The 19757-nt window shown below is 48.5% G+C and overlaps 1 protein-coding gene across 6 annotated transcripts in view; it reads left to right on the forward strand.

Moving 5' to 3' along the window:
- The window catches only part of LOC125624525 (tyrosine-protein phosphatase non-receptor type 11), an 83541-nt gene that overhangs the window by 16355 nt on the left and 47429 nt on the right, over positions 1–19757 (forward strand). For 2 of the 6 annotated variants that reach the window (XM_048825309.2, XM_075121103.1), the window contains exon 1: positions 9929–10190. The exons of 2 other annotated variants lie outside the window; for them this stretch is intronic. In XM_048825309.2, the coding sequence (XP_048681266.2) occupies positions 10183–10190 (8 nt within the window). In that variant the 5' untranslated portion in view covers positions 9929–10182. Of the gene's footprint in view, positions 1–9928; positions 10191–11358; positions 11379–19757 lie in introns of those variants that run through there. 2 more of the 6 variants (XM_048825313.2, XM_048825314.2) reach the window with 2 other exon arrangements.

A 19757-nucleotide genomic window follows, 5' to 3' on the forward strand; every position in this document is an offset into this window, starting at 1 on the left:
TTGGGCCTGGCAGAAAGACACGTGATTGCGTGGTCTCTGGCAAACAGCGACAGGGGAAGGTGTCCCAGAGGCGGGATGTGGCAGGAATCCCCTCTCCTGCTGTACACTCTAGTGCCGAGGTGGAGGGAGCTTGGGCTGAGGCTAATGTGCCATTGCTTAGTACTGCCTTGCCTGGTCCCTGGGTGAAGGTAGGGGCTGTGTCAGGCTGCCTTCAACTTCCAGTCTCTGTTCCCGCCCTGTTTTTTTAAACCTTGTTAGCTGGGCTTCAGATGTGTGGCTTTAACCGAGAGAAGGGCCTCTTTCAGAACGGCACCTCCTTGCAGATAGGTCTGCCCCTTGGGGTAACCCCATCTAGCTGGGGAGTGCTACAGAGGAGTGGGTTGAATTCCTTTTTCTGTTGCCAAACAGATGGTTAACTCCTGGCCATGAGATTTCCCGTTACTCCGTGGGTGGGTGGGTGGGGGAGAGGGGGTTATGAGTCAGAACACAGTGCGGCTTCATTTTTTTGGGTCCGAGTACAGGCTGAGAGACATGACCATGCTACAGTCGTAAGTCGACCTGTGTTAATTACTGCAGTGGTGCATGTCCTGGCTACCCTCCTCCTGTCGGTGGGGTGCGTCTTCCTCCTCCTCCTTCTCCGTCTGAAGGGGGCAGTGCGGGGAGTCACCGGAGCCTGAAATTGACAAGACTATCCATGTCAGTAATGCAGTGTCTACACAGACCCTGCGTCTCCTTAGCTACACTGACATAAGCCCTACGCCGCTCATGGAGGTGGAGTTAGGGCACTTACATTGGCGGGACAAGGCTGTAGCGTGTACACTGACATAATTAGCTTGGTGTAAGCTGCCTGCATAGTGTAGGCCAGGTGAGTTTACGGTGCTGGTGTTGCAGAAATCGACTCTTGCTCCCCAAACTGAGCAAGGAGCAGACCAGATCATTCAGCCCCTCTGCGTCAAGCTGTAGCGGTTTGTTCTTTACAGTCACACTGATCCTACAGACGCTGCTCTCTCAGGCTTAAATTGTCTCCTAAATGCCAGCGGTTCCCTGTCCTTTAAGGACGGGTGTTTGTGTTGCTTCCATGTGGATGTACCGCTGTCTCCCCTCAGAGTGCGGCATTTGCAACTAGAAAACTCCTCTGAAGCAGGAGGTGTCCTTTAGCACAGTAACTATGCTGACGGCTCCCTGTCCCTGCTCTGTCTAAAGCAATGTGATCTGTGGGCTGTGTCCAGGCAGTGCTGTGTGTTTTGATAAAGAAGTGTCTCTTTTTGGGTAAAGGCCTAGCAAAGGTTTGGGCCCCTCTCTTGCTGATAGCAATAGCTGTTCTTGCTCAAGCTGGTTTGTGTGAATTTGTTGCTGAGGGAAAGGTGCTGGATTGATAGCCCTGAAGAGAGAGCTTCTGTCTACACCACTGAACTGGCAAAGCACGGACCGTGTCACTGACCCACCAACCTGCTTGGCGCCTGGCCTGAGGGGGCTGCCGTTGTGGAGTGAGAAGGTACGTTGGCCTCCAGGGTCCATCCAGCCCTTGGCCTCTCTGCTAAGGTGGAAGCCTCCGTTGCCCATTTAGTGATGCTCTGTGCCGCTGGAGCAGCACACAGAGGACTGTGGGATCCTCTGAGGTGTCCGACGCCCCTTTGGGCAGGTGTCCGTATCTCTTAAAGGTTTGTCAGCTGCTGTTCAGACAGCCATGTTTGCTGGCCACCCCTGCTCAGCCATGCATGAGTGGGCAGGAAGCCCAGAGGAAGCCGAAGGGTTGGTTGGGGTGCATTGAGAGGCACAGTGGGGAAGACAGAAGGACTAACTGAGTGGTGGGAACTCCTGGATTCGTGACTCCGTGACCGATTTGTTTTGCAGCCGCTGTCTCTTCTTACAGAGCCGCCTTGTCTCACCAACCTGCTCAGAGCAGCCCATGGCTCTTTCACATGGGATTCTATTGTCCTAATATTGCACTAACGCCTAAGAACCTGTCACGGACCCCGCTGTGCTAGGGGCTGGGCAAACACATGAATAGAAATTCCATCTTGTGGCCTTCTAGGCCTTTGTCACTCCCTTGTCCCACACTTAATAAGGATGCTCAATGGTGTCCTGACATCCTTTGCTCCCCCCTCGTATTCTCACCTTTCAAAGTGTGCGTTCACCTCTCCTGTCTACCTCGCAGGAGTCGTGGACCCAAGTGAGTCTTCAGGGTGAGCTATTCAAATAGCCTCTCTGTAGTTTTTCTAGCATGTGACTGGTCAGAATGTTGGTGGTTTTAAAGCTGATTAGTTAACGTTTCACTCCTAGGAAGAAGCTGCTTGTGAGCCGTTCAGCAAAGTTTAAAACTTTCTAACCACCAGATGGAGCAAAGGAACTTTAAAAAAAAGAAGAAAAAAAACAAAAAACCACACAACCCCTCACCGGCAGCGTGGCTAAGGACCTCCAAAGGATGCCAACTCTAAGCCATGGAGTAGGTGTTTTAGCCAGGCAGCTAACCCAGTGTTCCTGCAAGACTTTTTCCCTGTTCCTCATTCCCTGCGATCCAGTGCTCTTAAATTGTCCTGTCTGTCTGAACTGGTTGCTCAGAGAGAGAGTCCTGTGGGAGCTGAAGACTTGCTGCAGTTTGGTGAGCTGTCGGTATGTGCTTTGGGAGCATCCCTCAAATCCCAGCCTTCAATAGGACATTCGCTGTTCCAGCCCCAGCCTCGTGGAATCTCTCTCGCCATTTGTTCTGAATGGTGTGGGGTAATCTTGCAGTGCTTAGAGAGAGCCACTTGTTACCTAAGCTGAGCCAACAAAGCTAATTTCATGTCTGCCCCTAAGCCAGGCTCTCACTAACCCAAAGGGTCGTGCTTGTTGCTACTACAGCTAAAAGCAGCATCGCTCCTAGCCCTGACATGCTGAATTCAGTAACTGTTCGGTTTTGGGAAGTGGAAACACAACCTACGAGAACTTCAGAATGTTCCCCATTCATGTGTGTCTCTTAATCTCTTGTGTCGGCAGAACTCGGCTGGAAATCTGGCAAGAATAGGGCCCTTTCTCATGGTCTTCTAGTACTTGTGGTTCTGTCCAGAGCCAGGAAGTGCAGAGACTAAAATAACGAAAGCAGGAGTTAAATGAATTTTTTCAAACTTTGAAGTTTCAGGTTGGTGCTTGAGGCTTGGACTTCAGACACATAATGAGGAGCTGGATTTTGTTCTTTCCCCACAAGTACTGCTGTGTAGAGCTGGCTTTTTGGTTTTGCCCGTTGGAGTCGTTTGCAACATCTGGATCTGGATTCGAAACGCCTCCGAGTGGGGAGGATGCGGGGGCCGTGTACTGGTCTAGGCCTCTCCAGTTATTTTAACTTAATCAAAAGGACTGGTTCTTGCATCTGCATAACTCCTCCCCCCTCTGCAAAGATTAATCCTTGAGAATGAAGCTCTCTCTCTTGGCTGCAATCTCTGCTTTGTGTGTGTTATAATTCCAGCATCCAGACTTTTGGCAGGATCTCATTTTGAGAGGGGAAAGGGCAAAGTGGGGGCAAACATGGTGCGTTTTTTTTCCCTTGTGTGCGCTGCATGCAATGTGCAGACCAGCAGCTGTCGGCGCCTTCTTTATCTGTCCGGCCTCACCCTAGTGTGAAATAGACCAGGAGATGCTCACAGAACTCATAATTTGGGAGTAGGGAATGTGGCTGGGTAGGGCAATTGCTGGCACTTTGTGGTGGTTTTATTGGTCTTCTAAAAGAGCAGGGACTTGTGCTACTTAATAATGCTGGGCAGCGGTGATTGCATAAGCTCTGGTACGAAAAGGGAGGGTATCTGGGAAAAGAACAGGAAATTTCCTAATCCTGTTGCTGCCTGTTCCTTGTGATCACTCAGTCCCCAGTCCTGCAAAGAGTTCCAACTGGTCTACACGCAAACATGCACCAAAATAGTTAAATCAGATGAGTCACTTTGGTTGCTTTGTTGCAGATCTGATTGTGGACATTTGCACTGAAATAAAAGGAGTGAATCAAAACTGATTTAGTTATTTCGAAGCAAGTTTGCATGCGGAGAAGCCCTTACACACACGCTTCGTGTTATACAAGTGAGCAGTCCCATCAACATTAAGTTTATGCATCTGTCTTTGCGGGATCAGCCATGCCGTCCTTTCTCTTTGTCATTCGGGCTACTAGCATTGAAGTTTGGTTTGGGTAGTGCGCTTATCTAGCATGGAAGCACATAGCAATTTCCTTTCCTCCACCTCCTGTTGAGCTTAAACAAATATTTACTACAGGAGAAAGTTCTCGCTGCAGTTGTTGCAAAGTTCTGAGGCTCATCTGGGAAGATTTCTGGCAAGTGCCTAAGGAAAAACATTTTCTATACCAATCCGAACATAATTTATCCTTAAGCTCTTCCTCCCCCGTCCCCCCCAACCCTGGTGGTATTTTTTTTGTTTGGTTTTTTTGGCTGGCATTTCTTTTCCATAAAATACAGACTGGGATTTTTGAAGTATAATGTAAGGGAGTTAAGCATCCAACTCTCCTTGGCTTTCAATGGGATTTGGGCAGCTAACTCTGAGTGAGAGAGAGCGAGCTAGCTAGCTCTCTAATAGAATACTGGTAACCACTCTATAGCTACGTTTGGAAGCAGGTTTCTATTGTAGGACTTTTTTTTTTTTTTTTTAACCATTCTTGATCCACCCTCTTAAAATCCACAAACAAAGGATTTCTGCCTAAAAACAGATAGGGTTAGATCTCCGACAAAAGGGGCAGAGTTAAGGTGCTTTGGGGTTCCTTGACTGAGTTTCATAATTTAAAATGTTTAGGTTCCTTGTAAGTTTACCTCTAACTCTGAACTTCATGGCTTTACAGTGGTGGTGTTTTCCCTGTGATACACCTTGTGGGTGTATTAAAACCTATACCCCAAGTGTGTGTGTGTGTGTGTAAACACCTATTAGCGTGTCTCAGTCATAGCAAGAAGGAAAATACAGGTCCAGTGGAGTCCTATTTCAGTCCAGGATGTAACCTGCTTTTTCCTTTCCAGTGTCATCACAGCTACTATCTCTCTCAGCTACTACCTCTGGCCATTAACTGGCAGCGCTATCTGCCCATACACGGCATTGAGCCGAGAGGAAAAGTGCTTGAGTGTCAAATAGGAAATCGGTCTCTATTTTAAAGCACAGGTTTGCACGGAAGCGTTGGTAGTAAACAAAGGAAAGTCATGTTCTGGCTGTAAAGTTGCTGATGCAGTTAATTGCTGGAGAGGCAGGGTTCAGAGTCTCCATTGGCACAGCAGAGCTCGTTTGGTTGCTGTATTCAGTCTTGGAATGATTGTGGGGAGGGAGGGTGGCTCCCCCCCCCCCCCATAACCTGTATTTAATGACTTGTGTGCTGTTGGGTTGCAGGCGGCCGGGCTGATCTCAGTGGAATACCTCTGTCTTGTATGTGAATCTTAAGGTATAGGAGAAGACAACATGCCAGCCTCAAGCACCATCCTGCAGTGAGGGAGAAGCTAGGTCTCTGGAGCTGGACCCCTTTTCTAGGGAGAGCTCCCCCTCTCCCCATGTGGCACTGACTGTATAATAAACTGCGTGGGGGAGGACACAAATGCCTGGGAAAGAACAGGATTGAAACCTCATGGATCCTTAAGTAACATGCAGGTGTTTGTGTGGTCCTATTCTCCTCTATTTGTGAGCAAAGCCCTGGCCTATGAAGCATGAGGTGCTGGCCACGGTCCGTCAGGCGAGCTGGTCAAGAAGGACCATGGGTCTGATCCCATAGGGCGGATCCTATGTTTCTGTCGCAGCGTTGCCAACTCTCGGGGGGTTTGAGTTCCACAATGTTTGGGGATTTAAGATAAACCACAAACAACTCCTAGAATCCTGACATTATGTGAGAATATTAACATTTCTAGCCTTTATGGTTGTGGAGAAAATCTGGAAAATGTGATGTGCATGCGCACCCAGGCTCAAACAGAGGCAAACAAAAATCTCCTCCAGTTTTAATCGTGATTTCATTTAGGGGACCTTACTCTTGACTTTTTTTTTTTTTTCTTTTTTCAATGCTTGGGCTTAGCAGTGCTGCTCCTGGGCCTTCTGCAAAGGTACTTGTGGAAAGGCCCGTGAACCCTGATGGCTCCTCCAGAGTCCGTCGTGAGACACAGAAAGGTTTGTCATTTTGAAATATGTCAGTCATCCAGGCAGGGAGCAAAACCCATTTTATGTGGCAGAGGTGACCAGTCACGTGGATGCAAACAATGACTAGTTGATGCCAGCAGTTGGGGTGAAATTCACCCCGGTGTAGAGGTCCCATCCAAAGTGTATAAAGCCACTGGGCATTAAATGGCATAGTGGGGATTAGGAGACCTAAGTGGTGCACAGACATTGTGCAGGCTGTCTGCAGAGGGGTGTTTTGCCCTAAAGATGCTCCTTGGCAAAAGGAACAAAGACGTGGAACGAAAATCGGGCTAGATGCACAGATAGCTTGTGACCAGGAAAAAGGGCTAAAATCATAATGAATATTGGGCCTCGTTCTGGTCTCCCTTACGTGGGTGTGAATCAGGGGTAAAGCCTTGGACGCTACTAAAGATGCGCTAGTTTGTACCAGCGTAAGTCAGAAGCGGACTCGGCTCCTTGTTCATGAAGGGATAGCTCAACCAGCCGAAGCATGGGCAGAGACCTACAGGGTGCAGTTAATTCTCCGCTACCGGTTAGGCTTACCTGCTCCAGTGGGGTTAGCTCATGTTTCTGCCATTCTTTCTATGCGTCTGGCAGCACAAATTCCCCTTGCTGAAAAATAACTGTCTGGCCTTTTGCGGTGTAATGAGCAGTTATTTGTGTAATTGCTGGCCATTCAGGGGTAACCCTGAATTTACCAGGTTTGGACGCTTTGTAGACTCTGAATATCTTGCCTGAATAAGATGCCGAATGCGCTCAGTCCATTTGGAAGATTCTCTGACAGGAGGGGGAAAAAAAAAATTATGTAAATGCTCCTTGTTTCTGAATGACGAAACCTCAGCAAAAGTCCCTGCCAGGTCTGATGATGGCACAAACCTGCCGTTTTTTCTGGCCCAGGCGTGGTACAGGTGGGTGGCTGCTGGATAGCATGGTTAGGCGTTTGGCACATCCACACTTTCTGGCGTGTAGGGAAGGCAGGGGTTACAGTGTTTGGGGCACAGGTGAGGGAGGAAACGTGAAGGCTGATCTGCTGTCAGGAGTAGCCCATGCAATCAGCTGTAGCAGAGTTCCCAAACTGGGGGATGGTGGTCTCTGGCAAATCCCTGGGTGCTGGCTCCTCTGCTTTGATTCCAGCTGAGAGACTGAGGGGGGAGATGAAATGAGCCGACAGTGTGACTAGCCGGGCTGGTGGCAGACCAGAATTCCATTTCACGAAGAGTTCTGAGGTTTCGACACGTTTCCATTCCAGTGCAGAATGAAACCAAAACTTTTCTGTGGGGCGGGGGGATTGTGAAAGCTTGAGACAGATGCTCACCCACGCCGCAGTAGCCAACAGCCCAGCTCTTAAACCGTTCATCTGGGATATTGGAGCCCGCTCCAAGTCCCTGCTCTACCCAGGTCAGACCAGGTACTTAAACCTGGATTTCCCACATCCTGGTTGAGTGGTCTAACCATTGGCTATTCAGGGGTGGGTCTCCCGCTCTCTCATTTTGATCTGAAGTTCCATCCTGGACCTGAGAAAAGTTCCCAATCAAAGCTTTAGCAATAATGTTACGTTTTCACTGTAAGTCCCAGTTTCAGCGAATCGGCGTTTCTCTCTCACATGGGAACCCCCCCCCACCACCACTTTTCTCAACATGTCTGACCAGCTGTAGTGATGAGGGTAGGGAGTCCTGGAACCTATTCCCAGCCCTGTCACACTGACTCCCTGGGAGGCATGTCCCCTCTTTTGTGCCTCAGTTTCCCAAAATGTAAAATGAGAAAGCAACCTTCTTTTGTGAAGTGCTTTGAGATCCTCTGATGAAAATGGCCTCGAAGGGTAGGGTATGTCATGTCTGCATGGCATACTAAGCCCAGACCTATAGGACCTGGGTTTATGGACTTGGCATTCCAAGCCCACACTTTAGCGTCCGCACTGCATTGTAAAAACTGGGTTTACAATGGCTGGCCCTGCGTCTCTCACATCCATACCGCACTGCTCAGACTTTCTGACGTAGATCTGCGGCACAAGCTGTGTCCACACCACAAAATGACATGGCTTGGACCCAAGTCCCAGTGGGACCCACCCCCACCAATAGATGTGTGTGGACAGAAGTGGGGCCTGGGCTTAAGTCTGTGGGGCTTGGGGTCTCATTCCAGTCATCCCGCCCAAAAGTCATCCCCGAGTCTAATGCCACACACGGGCAAAGTTTGATTCTGTCCATCACTTTTCCCCTCCTTTCTGATGACACAGGCTGTTTGAATTAAGGTTGCTCCTCAGGCTGCAAGGGGAGGTTTCCATGCCAAGCGCTGTTGGCCAGACCCACCGTGCAGGAACCTGACTCGAATCCACTTCGGATTACTCCCCGTCTGAGCTGATCGCTTGTAACCCCACCTCCGCCCCGTGCTCCAGAGCGTTTCCCAGCTCACCCACACCCTTCTTCTTGGAAGCCCTCGCTCCATGCCTGAGAGCTGTTCTGTGGTTAGGTTTTGCTGCCCTCTAATCCCTTCTATGCCTCAACTGCTCTGTTGGCACGTTAAAGGCTTGCCACAGAGCGACCATAATTGCGCTAAGTGCCTGTCGGGTAATGGACTAAATGCTCGCACATGCAGAGGCTGCCGCATGCCTCGATATTTAATCCCCTGATTGATGTATATTTAGCCGTCCTCCAGCCCTGCGGGTTCCGGGGAGGCTTGTTTTCCTTCACTGTGCGAACCCTTGGGGTGAAGGAGATGAACAATGGGCAGGGTTTTGGCCTTTGCCAGCTGTCTCGCTCGTAGGTGATTTAGTTCTCCCATCACGTCACTCTCCATGGCTCTGAATCCATTGATGCGTTGCTGGGACTGGCAGCCGGTGGCCAGGTGCCCTGCGTGGGTAGGTCTGGGTTTTTCACTTCTTTGGCAGGATCGTGCCCTGCTCGCTACTTGATCAAAATGGGAATTACCCTGGGGCCTACGCAGCTCATCAGTTACTCTGATTAGAAGCCGATGCCCAGGCCCGGTTGGAGCAGCCAGAGTTGTCATGCCTGTCTTGACTGCAGTTCAGTCCTGCTGCAAGAATTTTAAAGGGACCAAAATTCTTGCTTGGCTAATCTCTCAGCATCCAGCCTCTTTTCGCACCAGCTCTCCACCTGCCCTAGTGGTGGTTGTAGCCCTTAAGAAGGGAGCTTTGTGGTGTCAACCCATTAGCAAAAGTCCTATATAGTTCAGGAGAGACGGACACAGCCGGGTTGTGTAGAAATGGCTCTGGATTTTAGGAGCCCAGTGAAGCCCCCTTTTGTGTCTAAACACGCAGTACGAGACACTCCCTGCTCCAAACAGCTGCAGTGTAAGAGGACAAGGCAGACAAAGGAAGAATTATTATCTTTGTTTTACAGATGGGGGAATGGGGTGGCAGTGGGAGAGACTGTCCTGATCTCCTGCAGGGAGTTTCTGGCACAGGCAGGAAGTAAATCCAGGTTTCCTAAGTCCTGGCACAAGTGCTTGAACCGCAAGCCCATCTTTCCTCTCCATTGCCTGTCCTGTATGGGTTTTGCTGGTTCTTTTGGAACCACCCTGTGGGATCCCCTAGCAGGAGCGGAATCACTGTTGAATTCTGTAGCCCTGGCTCTCTAAAGAAGAGGTGAGGAGGGTGCGCTAGGAAAGTCCATCCTGATGCAGGAGTGCCACACTCCACATTTGGCCGGGAGGCCGCTCATCAATTGCCCTTGAACTAGACAGATAAGTGTTGTTTATGGTGTTCACACCCTCCCGCCCCTTCTAAACATTACGTTCACAGCTGCCAGCTCTGCACTGATAAAAGAATGAGATGACTTCCTTTTCTTCTCTCCACCCCCTCTCCTGTCCAGAATAAGCTGGGTAGTGGTTGGTTTTTAGTAAATAACTTCAGCTGTCACCTCTTCATTCGAAACTTCTCTAGTTCCGTCACCTTGGCCAAACCTCTGAGGCTGGAGCTCTGTTGAACAGCAAACTCTATTGAACAGTCCCACCTCTTGTGCCTTACAACCCGGCCTCCTTTCTGAGCTTCTGTGGTTTGTGGACTAAGGACTCTCTGTATGCTCCTGGGGCTGGCGAGCTTTGACCGCTATGGTGAGGTAGGAGAATGGCTCTACATGTCTGTAGCTTCTGTGTTTCAACAAAGAAGATGCTCTTGAGTCAGAGCAAAGCAAAAGGGAGAAGATTGTATAACTTATATGTAGTTCAGGTCCTATAACCTCTTCCACTTGTGCAAATGGACCAGCGCTTAGCACTGTGTATGCACTATTGCAATGAGAATAATTAATATTGTCCATGAGTAGGTTCTAGTTTCCTTGGAGGTATAAGATTTCTACAGTGGAAATGGGGTGTCAGATGCTTGGCTTTCCTTGTGGGTTTTTTCACTAGTGTTAGGAAAGTGCATGTGAGCAACTTTATTTGTACGATTAGCACAGACTGGGTGCGTGGTGCTGTACGCCACGGGCTCTCAATCTTTCTAGATAACTGTACCCTTTTCAGCAGCCTGATCCGTCTTGTGTACCCCCAAGTTTCACCTTGCTTAAAAACTACTTGCTTACAAAATCAGACCTAAAAATACAAAAGTGTCACAGCCGCACTAGTACTGCAAAATTGCCCCTTTCTCATTTTTACGATATAGTTATAAAATGAATCAATTGGGCTATTAATATTGTACTTACACTTCAGTGTAAGGTAGATGGAGCCGGATAAACAAGTCATTGTCTGTATGAAATTTTAGTTCGTACTGACTTCCCTGGTGCTTTTTATGTAGCCTGTTGTAAAACTAGGCAAATATCTAGGTATGAGTGGATGGTGTCCTCCGCCAGAAGCCCTCTGTGTAGCCCCACCGGTACATGATCTCCTGGTTGAGATCCACTGGTGTACACCACATGGGAGAGGTGGTCCCTGCCCTGAGGCGCTTACTGTGTGTGTGATCTAACATACATATAATGGCATGTATTATTACTGTGTAGCAATATTGCATTCATTGTTACTTTGTTTAGAACGCTTAGCCATGCACTGTAGTCAAGTTTCATTTTCCTTAATGATCAGCCACAGTGCCTGCATATGGGCTTTGCCGCTTCAAAGGGCTGAATGTGTATGGCTGAATTTTTCAAATACTCATAAAATGCATCAGAAGAAACTCAAGAGTCCTTGCAAATGCAGTTTAGAAAAGCAGTCTAGACCCAAAGCAACTTAAACTGTGAAAGCAGCTGCATGTGAGCGAAATTGACCGGAAAGGGGGGAAACTCTCTCTCTCTCTCTCTCTATCGGAGCAGGTGGATGAAGTAAGTGTGTATCAAGTCATATACTAAATTCACTTGGGGGGGGGGAGGTGGGCTGGAATAAGAAATGGAGTGTTCCTGAAGCCACATTTTGAATCTGCTAAATGCAGCCAGATCGTTGTGAAATTGGGCTCTGCAGGCATAGACCCTCACCTCAGAACATGACACTGAGCATGCTTAGATTTTACTCCAAAATTAGTGGTTTGATCTGGGTGTGGATGGATTGTAACCTTCTTTAGAGGTCTGGACTGTGGTTACTTTTCAGTAAGTTAACATGCTGTCCATTTCGCCATAAGAGCAACCCAGGGCAGCTAAACAAATAACTTTCTGTTCCACAATGGGACGTGTCACTCAAGTGGCAACCAAGCCGTTTTATAGGTTTTTAATGCCCCAACTTTCTGCCAGGTGTGTACACAACTTCATTTCAATGGGAACAAGAGCATCTGTAACATACAGGCTGGTAAATATCCCAATAATTGAGATGCTTGTTTTAGTCTCTTAGCTGTGTAGCTCCACCTTAGCTTGAGGTTAAAATGCAGTCCTATTGGGGATATGAAGTTTACTTGGTGTATAATATAACACAGAAACTTGCAGATTGGAGAGTTGACCGGTTTTATTTGGTCAGTAATTCTGAATATCAAATTTTAAATTACAAAATACTTGTGGACAATTTGCTAACGGGAAGAGGTAAACATTTATCAGCTAAATTATTCCTTCAGCTTTTTTGTGGGTAGTTGATATGTTTAAAGTGGCTTAGAGGATTTAGTTGCCCCTCCATTAATTTTAAAGTATGATGGGTCTAAATCCTCTAGGCTGCTTTGAAAATCTCAGCTGTAATTCTTTTCCTGCTAATACAGGTGGCGGATGATGATACGCTGTTCAACTGACATACCGTGTTTTATACGTTCGGGCTGGGCTACATTAGACCAGTTTCTCCCCTTCATCAGAGAGCCAATCTAGAGTCAAGCAAAGCCATGGCCTTTTCCTGTGAGATCTCCAAAACTCCCTTGGGTTGAGCTCTTTCTTTTTTATTTTTTTATTTTTTTGCTCCTGTTGGTCACGGTCTATCCATTGTACAGACGACATACAAAGTCTGTACTGGAGTCTAGCAAGCAGTGTCTCTCTTGGTGGTATGCAGCGTGCCAGTCGTATTAGCATCTCGGCTCTGAAATCCATCCTTAAAACACATTTAATGTGATCTCCTATAGGGCTGCAGGAAGCCTGTAGTCCCCATAGTTTACATATTGCCTATACAGGTCCAGGCTTTCTGTGTGTTTGGTGAGGAGAGGAAAGAAGCAGGGTATCAAAATCCCAGTATGAATCTTTGACACCTTTTTCCACTTGCAAAAGTGGTCTACAAATAGACCCCTGGCTCACCATCCACTTATATGCCTCTCAATCTATTTATCTTGGGTATTCACGCTACACTTGAACTGAGCACCTCACAACCATTGTTTTTCTCTCAGCCCTCTGAGGTAGGGAATTGCTGTTATTAACTGGGGCAAATCACTTATAGTCTGTCTGAAGTCACAGCAAGGAGCTTGTGAGAGCAGGGAAACAAAGCCAGGTCTACCATGCCTCCAAGCTATCACCATACCAATGGACCTATCCTTCTCCTAGGTCACTTTCCATCCAAACTTTGCATGTAGCCCTACAGTGCTTGGGAACACGAGCATGGATAAGAACCTGGGTTTGCGCTAAGAAGATCTGCTTTGTATGCTAATCAGCTAAATGGAGGGAGTGGGCTATGTTGTGTCTGGCGGGGGAGTAATAAGATGCATGTTCTTAAAGCAATGTCTTTTAGAGAGAGGGAGAGCTGCTTCTGCAGCAGTATAATCCTCACCCACGTTTCTGGAGCATTCTGCCCTAATCCCATGGGAAGAGTTGCAGTGACAGTTGGCTGTCTGAGATGGAAGCTGGTCCTTCTCCTGAAAACCCTGCCCTGGCTACCTGATGGCTTGCGCGCACGGACGTTGCTTTATGTACATGCAGACTGGGGGTCCGAATAGCCTCTCACCAGAAACGGAGAAAACTTGCTCCAGTACCAATGAAAGGTCCAGTTGTGCTCATTGCTTACTCCGTGCTGTTGTCCCACCTGTGGCCTGTTCTGTGTGAGCTCCTGATGTGAAAAGTACCAGCTGGATGGTCATAGGGACTAAAGTCCTCCTCTCACCTTGAGCACAGGGACAGCATAGGCTGCCCCATTGATGCATCTCAACCCTGACCTAGACGGGCCACCTCTAGGGGACAAGAATGAGCTCTGTCTCCACGGCCCATTGGGTCTTCTCTGCAGAGACTGACAATAGGGTTGTCCATTAGTGCCTTTAGTGGTTTCAACAATGTGGATGCTTGCCCATAGGGAGCTGTTCTTTCTCTCTCCTTCCCTCCTCTCCCTGTCCCCCAATAAACTGTTTGCTCAGTGTGAATGCTTGGTGTGTCTCCCCACTTCCCCCTCTACACCTTTCTCAAACCTTTCATAGCATGACTGCACTCACTAGACGTATCTGCTGCAGGCTAGGTTGTTGGCTGGTGTAGAGGACTCCAGTGGAGTGATGTTGACTAGCACCAGCTAAGAACCAGACTGCAAGATTTCATCTAATGAGTTAGGAGTTTGCACTGCAGGTGAAGGCAGAGATGGGACCCCTCAGCCAAACAGCCCATCTGGCTGAGCGGCACTCCCTGACCTTTAATCCCTCTAATGTCAGAGTCCTAAGACTCCACCGAATTTGAGGTGGACGTATCCATGTCTTTACACCACTGCTGAGTGCAAACATCCAGCTGCTATGATCTAGCGAGGCGCCAAATGAAAGCTCAAGTCTGAGTGCAAGCCTGTGATGTGAAGGAGATGCTGTGATGTTCACACAAGTGACTCGCGAAGTGGCTGACCTGGGTTTCGGGTTAATCAAATGTGGTGAATGGGTGGAAACACAGATTCTAATTTTAGAGCTTAAGATGGGAAATGTCGCTGACGGATTTACATGCTGTGGCTGTTAACAACCAGGTCTTGTGTGGCCCAGGACACTGAAACTTCTTCCTCCAGGCAGATGTCACAAATAAGTGCACTGGTCTGTGAGATGCACCGGGGAGAACACCACCACGAACCCCAGTGCTATTGCGCCTTGTTGCAGCTGAATGCCCTGAGGCACTGCTTGAGTGACTTGGAAGGGGGAGAATGAGACCTGCCATTGCAGAGCTTTTCCTCTCTCCCCATTTGAGTCCAGGGGCATGGGAAACCATTTACAATTTCTTCCCCACTTGACGCTGCAAGCCGGCAGCCGATGTGTAAGCCGAACTCCCAAGTGAGACTTGTCATGGTGTGATCTGATCAGTAACAGCAGGTACAGTTGGAGAGATTGTGTTCATCAAATGCAGAGCAAAAGTCCTTGCCAGTCGCTGCCAGATCCTATACCCCAGCCTCAATCCCCAAAACATCCCTCGTGGAAGCAGGTGACACCTGAAAGGGAGTGGGCAAATTGAACACATCACAGTATGTTCAGAGCCAGTTTCCTGTTAACTGATAATGTGCATTGTGTGACTCAAAGCCGTGCCGTCAAAGCCCACCCCGAGGACACTTCACCGTATCCCCAGGAAATTAAAGAGACAGCTTGAAGAGAAGCTGCACCTCCCCTTGTTACAGATAACACCGGAGATCATTGGAACCAGGAGAAGTTAGCAAGAAGGCTGTTTGCTGTGTGCTTTTGACAGCACTGTGTGGATAGTTTCCTTCACCGCATCACGAGTTAGTAGTAACCAGACTTCTAGCATGTTTACCCCGACATAATCAACATCTGGGGAAGCAGTGACTGTTGGAAATGCAAGCGAATGTGAAGGAGGCGGGGGAATGGAATGGGCTTTGCTATATTTCTCTAGGCACTAGCGTGTGGGGCCTTTTGCATATCTGGATGCAGGAGTGGCCATGACATTTTATTTCTCTGTGTGTTCTGCATGCGGTAGGGGAAAGCTTCTCTTGTGGGATACTGGGAATCTGACCACTCTCCTCCTCCTCCTCCTCTTCCTCCTGCCCCATCTTTAGCCATCCTCCCTTTCTGGCCAGAGACCAGCTGGGACCCCTTACGCCGCAGCTTAGCGCCCTCCCTGAATCACCTCTTGCAGGTGGTAGCCGTGATGGTGAGCAGCGCAGTCCCGAATCTTGTTGTGTTGGCCATCGTGGCTCAGTTTAACGTGACAGTTGAGCAGGCATGTGCGTATGTACACGTAACCACAGGTGTTGGCGCACACGTGCACCGTTTCACGCCTGTGCCACTAAACCTCTGCCCATTTCTAGAATGGCTCTCAAGGGAAGGTTTTCACTGTCCCTCCCCTGCCACGTCAGCTGCCGTTTTTGGGGCAGCCTTTCCATTTCCAGCTTTCGTGGGGGCCTGGAAATAGATGCTCTGCTGTCCTGTTGGACAGGCTGTTCTCGCTACATTGCTGGCAGCCGTGGCCGCTGCTTGGAAGGCTTCCAGCTTGGTGTTGCAGGCACAATTAGCCAGACATTGGGCTGCCTGTCTGAGATGCCCATGTGCAAACGCTTGCGTGTAATGCTCCATTAGAATCTTACCCTGGGAGCTACTGCTCAGAGCATGGGCGCCTGCTAGACATTCGGGTTTAAAACCGGATGGGGACTGGTCATTCCTTGAGCTAAAACTCTCTATGAACACTGCCTTGATACTAGGGTGATGGACACCCTTCCATCACATTGCAGGAAGCCTTATATATTGGCGCCAGTCATTTGGGAGGGGCATGTTGAGTCCAGCCGTGTGTACACCTGTGAGGCCGTACAGCTAGGGGGCACTGTAGTAGTGGTCACGGGGTGCATCACAGCTACTTCCTGGCCCATGGCAGGGAGAGAGCGATGCGCAGGTCTGTGCTGATTCCCAAGCATGGGAAATCTCATTATTTTCACATCCTCCGTGCACCTGTTTGTGTGCACATCCTCTCAGTTGTTGTTGTTTTGTGCATGTGGAGGCAAAACAGCTCTTGCAAGCCCCAGTGCGTCAGCATATCTCTCCGTGCCATGCAGTTCGCGGCATTCCCGGAGCCAGTCGTCGTCGTCGTCCTCCGCAGAGGACATCTTTTTTTAGCTGCTTCCCTTCCTTGTCACTTCATGGCTTTTATCTGGGGGAGGGAAGAAAACTGTTGGAAAGAGGCTGTCCACATCAGCGCTGTGGCTTGGCATGTGATGGGCTGGGAGGAAGTGCCTGTGATACCCTGAACCAGAGCGTGCAGCATATGAGCGCAGGGCAGAGTCTCTGGAAAGCAGGTGGAATTTGCTTTCCTGCTAGAGCTTTGGGCTTTGCTTTGCCTAGGACCTAGTCTAATCTCTACTTTTTGAAACCATTCCCATTATGGGGACTCGGGAAATCAGTGTAGCCACGAGGACTCTTAACACTTGGGGTAGAAAAGAACTTGGGTCTGATTTCTTTTTTCCAGGGGGGCTCAGCCTCGCCTGTTCCAGTGGAAGTAAATGGGAGCGGTAGGCTCTCAGCACCTGTGAAAAGAGCTCCGATTCAGGAAAGTATTTAAGTTCATGCCCAACTTTAATATCACCAGTGGGACTACAGGCATTCTGAAGTACTTTGCTGAACTGGGGCCTAGGAGGGGCTGGGCAAAGCTTCCTTTGCTTTCCCACCAGCTGCAGGAATTAAACATGGGAGGGGAGGGGAAAACATGTAAATTGCTGCATTTCTAGCAATGTGACGACTTTTAGATTGCAGGTGTCTGCTCTAGCCCTGCTACTGGCCAGCTGTGTTACAATGCTTGTAGATGTGTGATATTTAAAGACTGCTGCTTTTAGTGCTGGTTCACCCCAACTATGGGATGCTGCCTTATGTATTTTGAATGGCTGGCTCCAGAGTTACAATAGCAAGGATTAATAAAGTGGAGCGAGGGGGAGGGGTGTGGGTAGAGCCAGGGTTTCCCAAAGCAGGTGCCTATGTTTAGGCTCCTAAATAAGTGACCTGTTTTTTTTTTTTTAAAGGGCTGAGCACTCAGCAGCACCCAGCTGTTCAGTGTGAATGAGAATTTACAAGTGGTGGTGGTACATTTCTTAGAGTAGCTGCTAGTGTCTGCAAGCATCAGGGCCTCCTTGTGCTGGATCGTCACCAGGCAAAAGGAGTCTGGCAGACCTGGGAATGTGAGTTCATTCCCCGTATCCCATTCCGGTGCCTTAACCTTGAGATCATCATCTCCTCCACCCCACCCCCCTTTTTTTTCTCTTTCCACCCCTCTAGTGTGTGGCTGTCTGGTCAGTGCAAAGATGCTCCAGGTGGTTTAGTCCACTCGCTTTCCATCTCTTGATGTGAGTTGAAATAAGTCCTTGCTCAGGTCACAAATGAGAGAGAGCTCACTCTCATCCCCGTTCCTATTTGCCTGTGTCACACAACCGTGTGTACAACTAGCAATCCTCTTAGAAAGCATAAGCATGTGGCCTTCGTTTGTTTGACAATTCCATCCAGACTTGCCAGGAGTGTGAATGGCAGCCATTCTGATTAGTAAACTTTAAGTCCAAATACTCTCTGAAAACGGAAAGCCTGTTCTTGCGGGTTCTCCCCACTCCTTAGCTTATTCTCTGCCATTTGCTAGTTTTGAGCTGATGACCTGGTTGTTTAATCTCAAGTTTCCCCAGGGAGGTAAGGGGTGGCCAGTGATGGGATTCTGACTCTTCACTTCTTAGATCAGAGCCTTCTTTAAAGAAGTGAGCACTGCACACAGCTGTCTCCCGCAGAGTGGCTTTCCTACTGAGCATGGGTGTGTGTGGACCCAAAGTTGGCTGAGGGTGGTCAGTAGGACTCCTTTCCACAAGCATGCTGGGCCTCCAAGACTCAGTCGGGACCCTACACTTAACCCTACGTGCTCTTCCGTTCAGCCTGGACCATCTGGAGGCAGGTTTTTAGCAGAGCCCAGGCCTGATTTAGAGAGGCAGTGTGACCTGCTGGATACGATGCTGAACTGGGAGTCGGGAGATGTTCTAATCCTGGCTCTACTGCGTCTCCTTGAACATGTCACTTCACCGCTTTTTGCCTCTCTCTGTCTACTTAAAGGGTAAATTCTTTGCAACAGGGGCTCTTGGGCTGTGTCTCCACAGTGCCTCGCAGAGTGGGGCCCTGCTCTCTGCTGGAGCTTCTGGGAATTACTGCAATACACCTAGGCCTACTTTTGCAATGACATCTCCACGGATGGACTTTATTGAAGCTGTGGGTTTGCCCACACAGATGTCATTACAGGACACTGTCAAATACGGGTTTAATTTGGTTGGGATACAGCAGTAATTATGTATCAGTGTTACTTTTTTTCCTAAAAGGGAGCATTATTGATACAATTGTGAGATAATATTTGTGTAATGCTGTGTGTATAGGTTGTCGTTACATCTCAGTAGCTTTAGTTCCAGTATAATTTCCTATTTCCACTGCAGGGCTGAGTGAAATATTCACAACTTAATTTAAAAACAACAACAAAAAAGTATTTTGGTTCAGATCAGCTGTATTGCTCCAATTTCCAGGTAAAATAACTCTGAAATTCTGCTGCTTTTTGCCACTTTCAAATAGGAACCTTTTTGGTGTTTAAATAGGTTCCACTTCAGTACAGGAAAGGTCCTCTTTTTGAAGCAGAGATTCGGGCTCTCAGAATTCAGTTCTGACGAAGATCAATTTTCACGCAAAAGATTGCGTTATTTGGTGAGGAAATTCTGGGGCCCAGAATGACACACTGAAATTTTGCATGTGTGCATGCACAACCCATGTACTAATGTGAAACCCTAATAAGTTGCTAATTATGGGTCCCATCGATGCATACAGCCCTGTGGTGATGTGGTCCTGTCCTGATGTGCTTCTCTCATCTCATTCAGACACGACGTAGAGCAGACACAAATAATGCATGAGACTCCCGTTGAACTTGAAAGAAGGTGGGCATTGCACGGAAAATGCAGAAGCGTGCTTTTCGGGGGAGAGATTTGAAGGAAAAGGTTTGGTGCATAACCAGAGGGATGCTGTTCCATGTGGAAGAAGCAACATGGAAGAAGGCATGCAGGTGGGAGGGGAAAGGGACAAAGGACAGATGTGATCAAAGCAAAGGGAATGAGGAGGAGAGCAGGAGGGAAGAGGTGCAGAACCTTGAAGGTGTGAGTGGGAATCTCAGCAGACATAACACTGGGCCAGATCTTGAGCTATTGTAAATCGGCAATTTACACCAGCTGTGCATCTGGCCCAGTTAGCGTAAGCTACATATTTATGCCCACTGCCTAAGGGGAATGACTGTACTTGTTCTTGTACAGGGTCTGTGAAGAAGTGCTCTTTAGCTCTTTTTGTATAAATACCTTTCTATTCCTGCTTCACCTAATTGAGAAATGCAGCCCTCCAGAAGGGCCGATGCATCCCATTCCCT

This window comes from Caretta caretta, chromosome 18 (assembly GCF_965140235.1).
Source record: "Caretta caretta isolate rCarCar2 chromosome 18, rCarCar1.hap1, whole genome shotgun sequence".
NCBI lineage: Eukaryota > Metazoa > Chordata > Testudines > Cheloniidae > Caretta > Caretta caretta.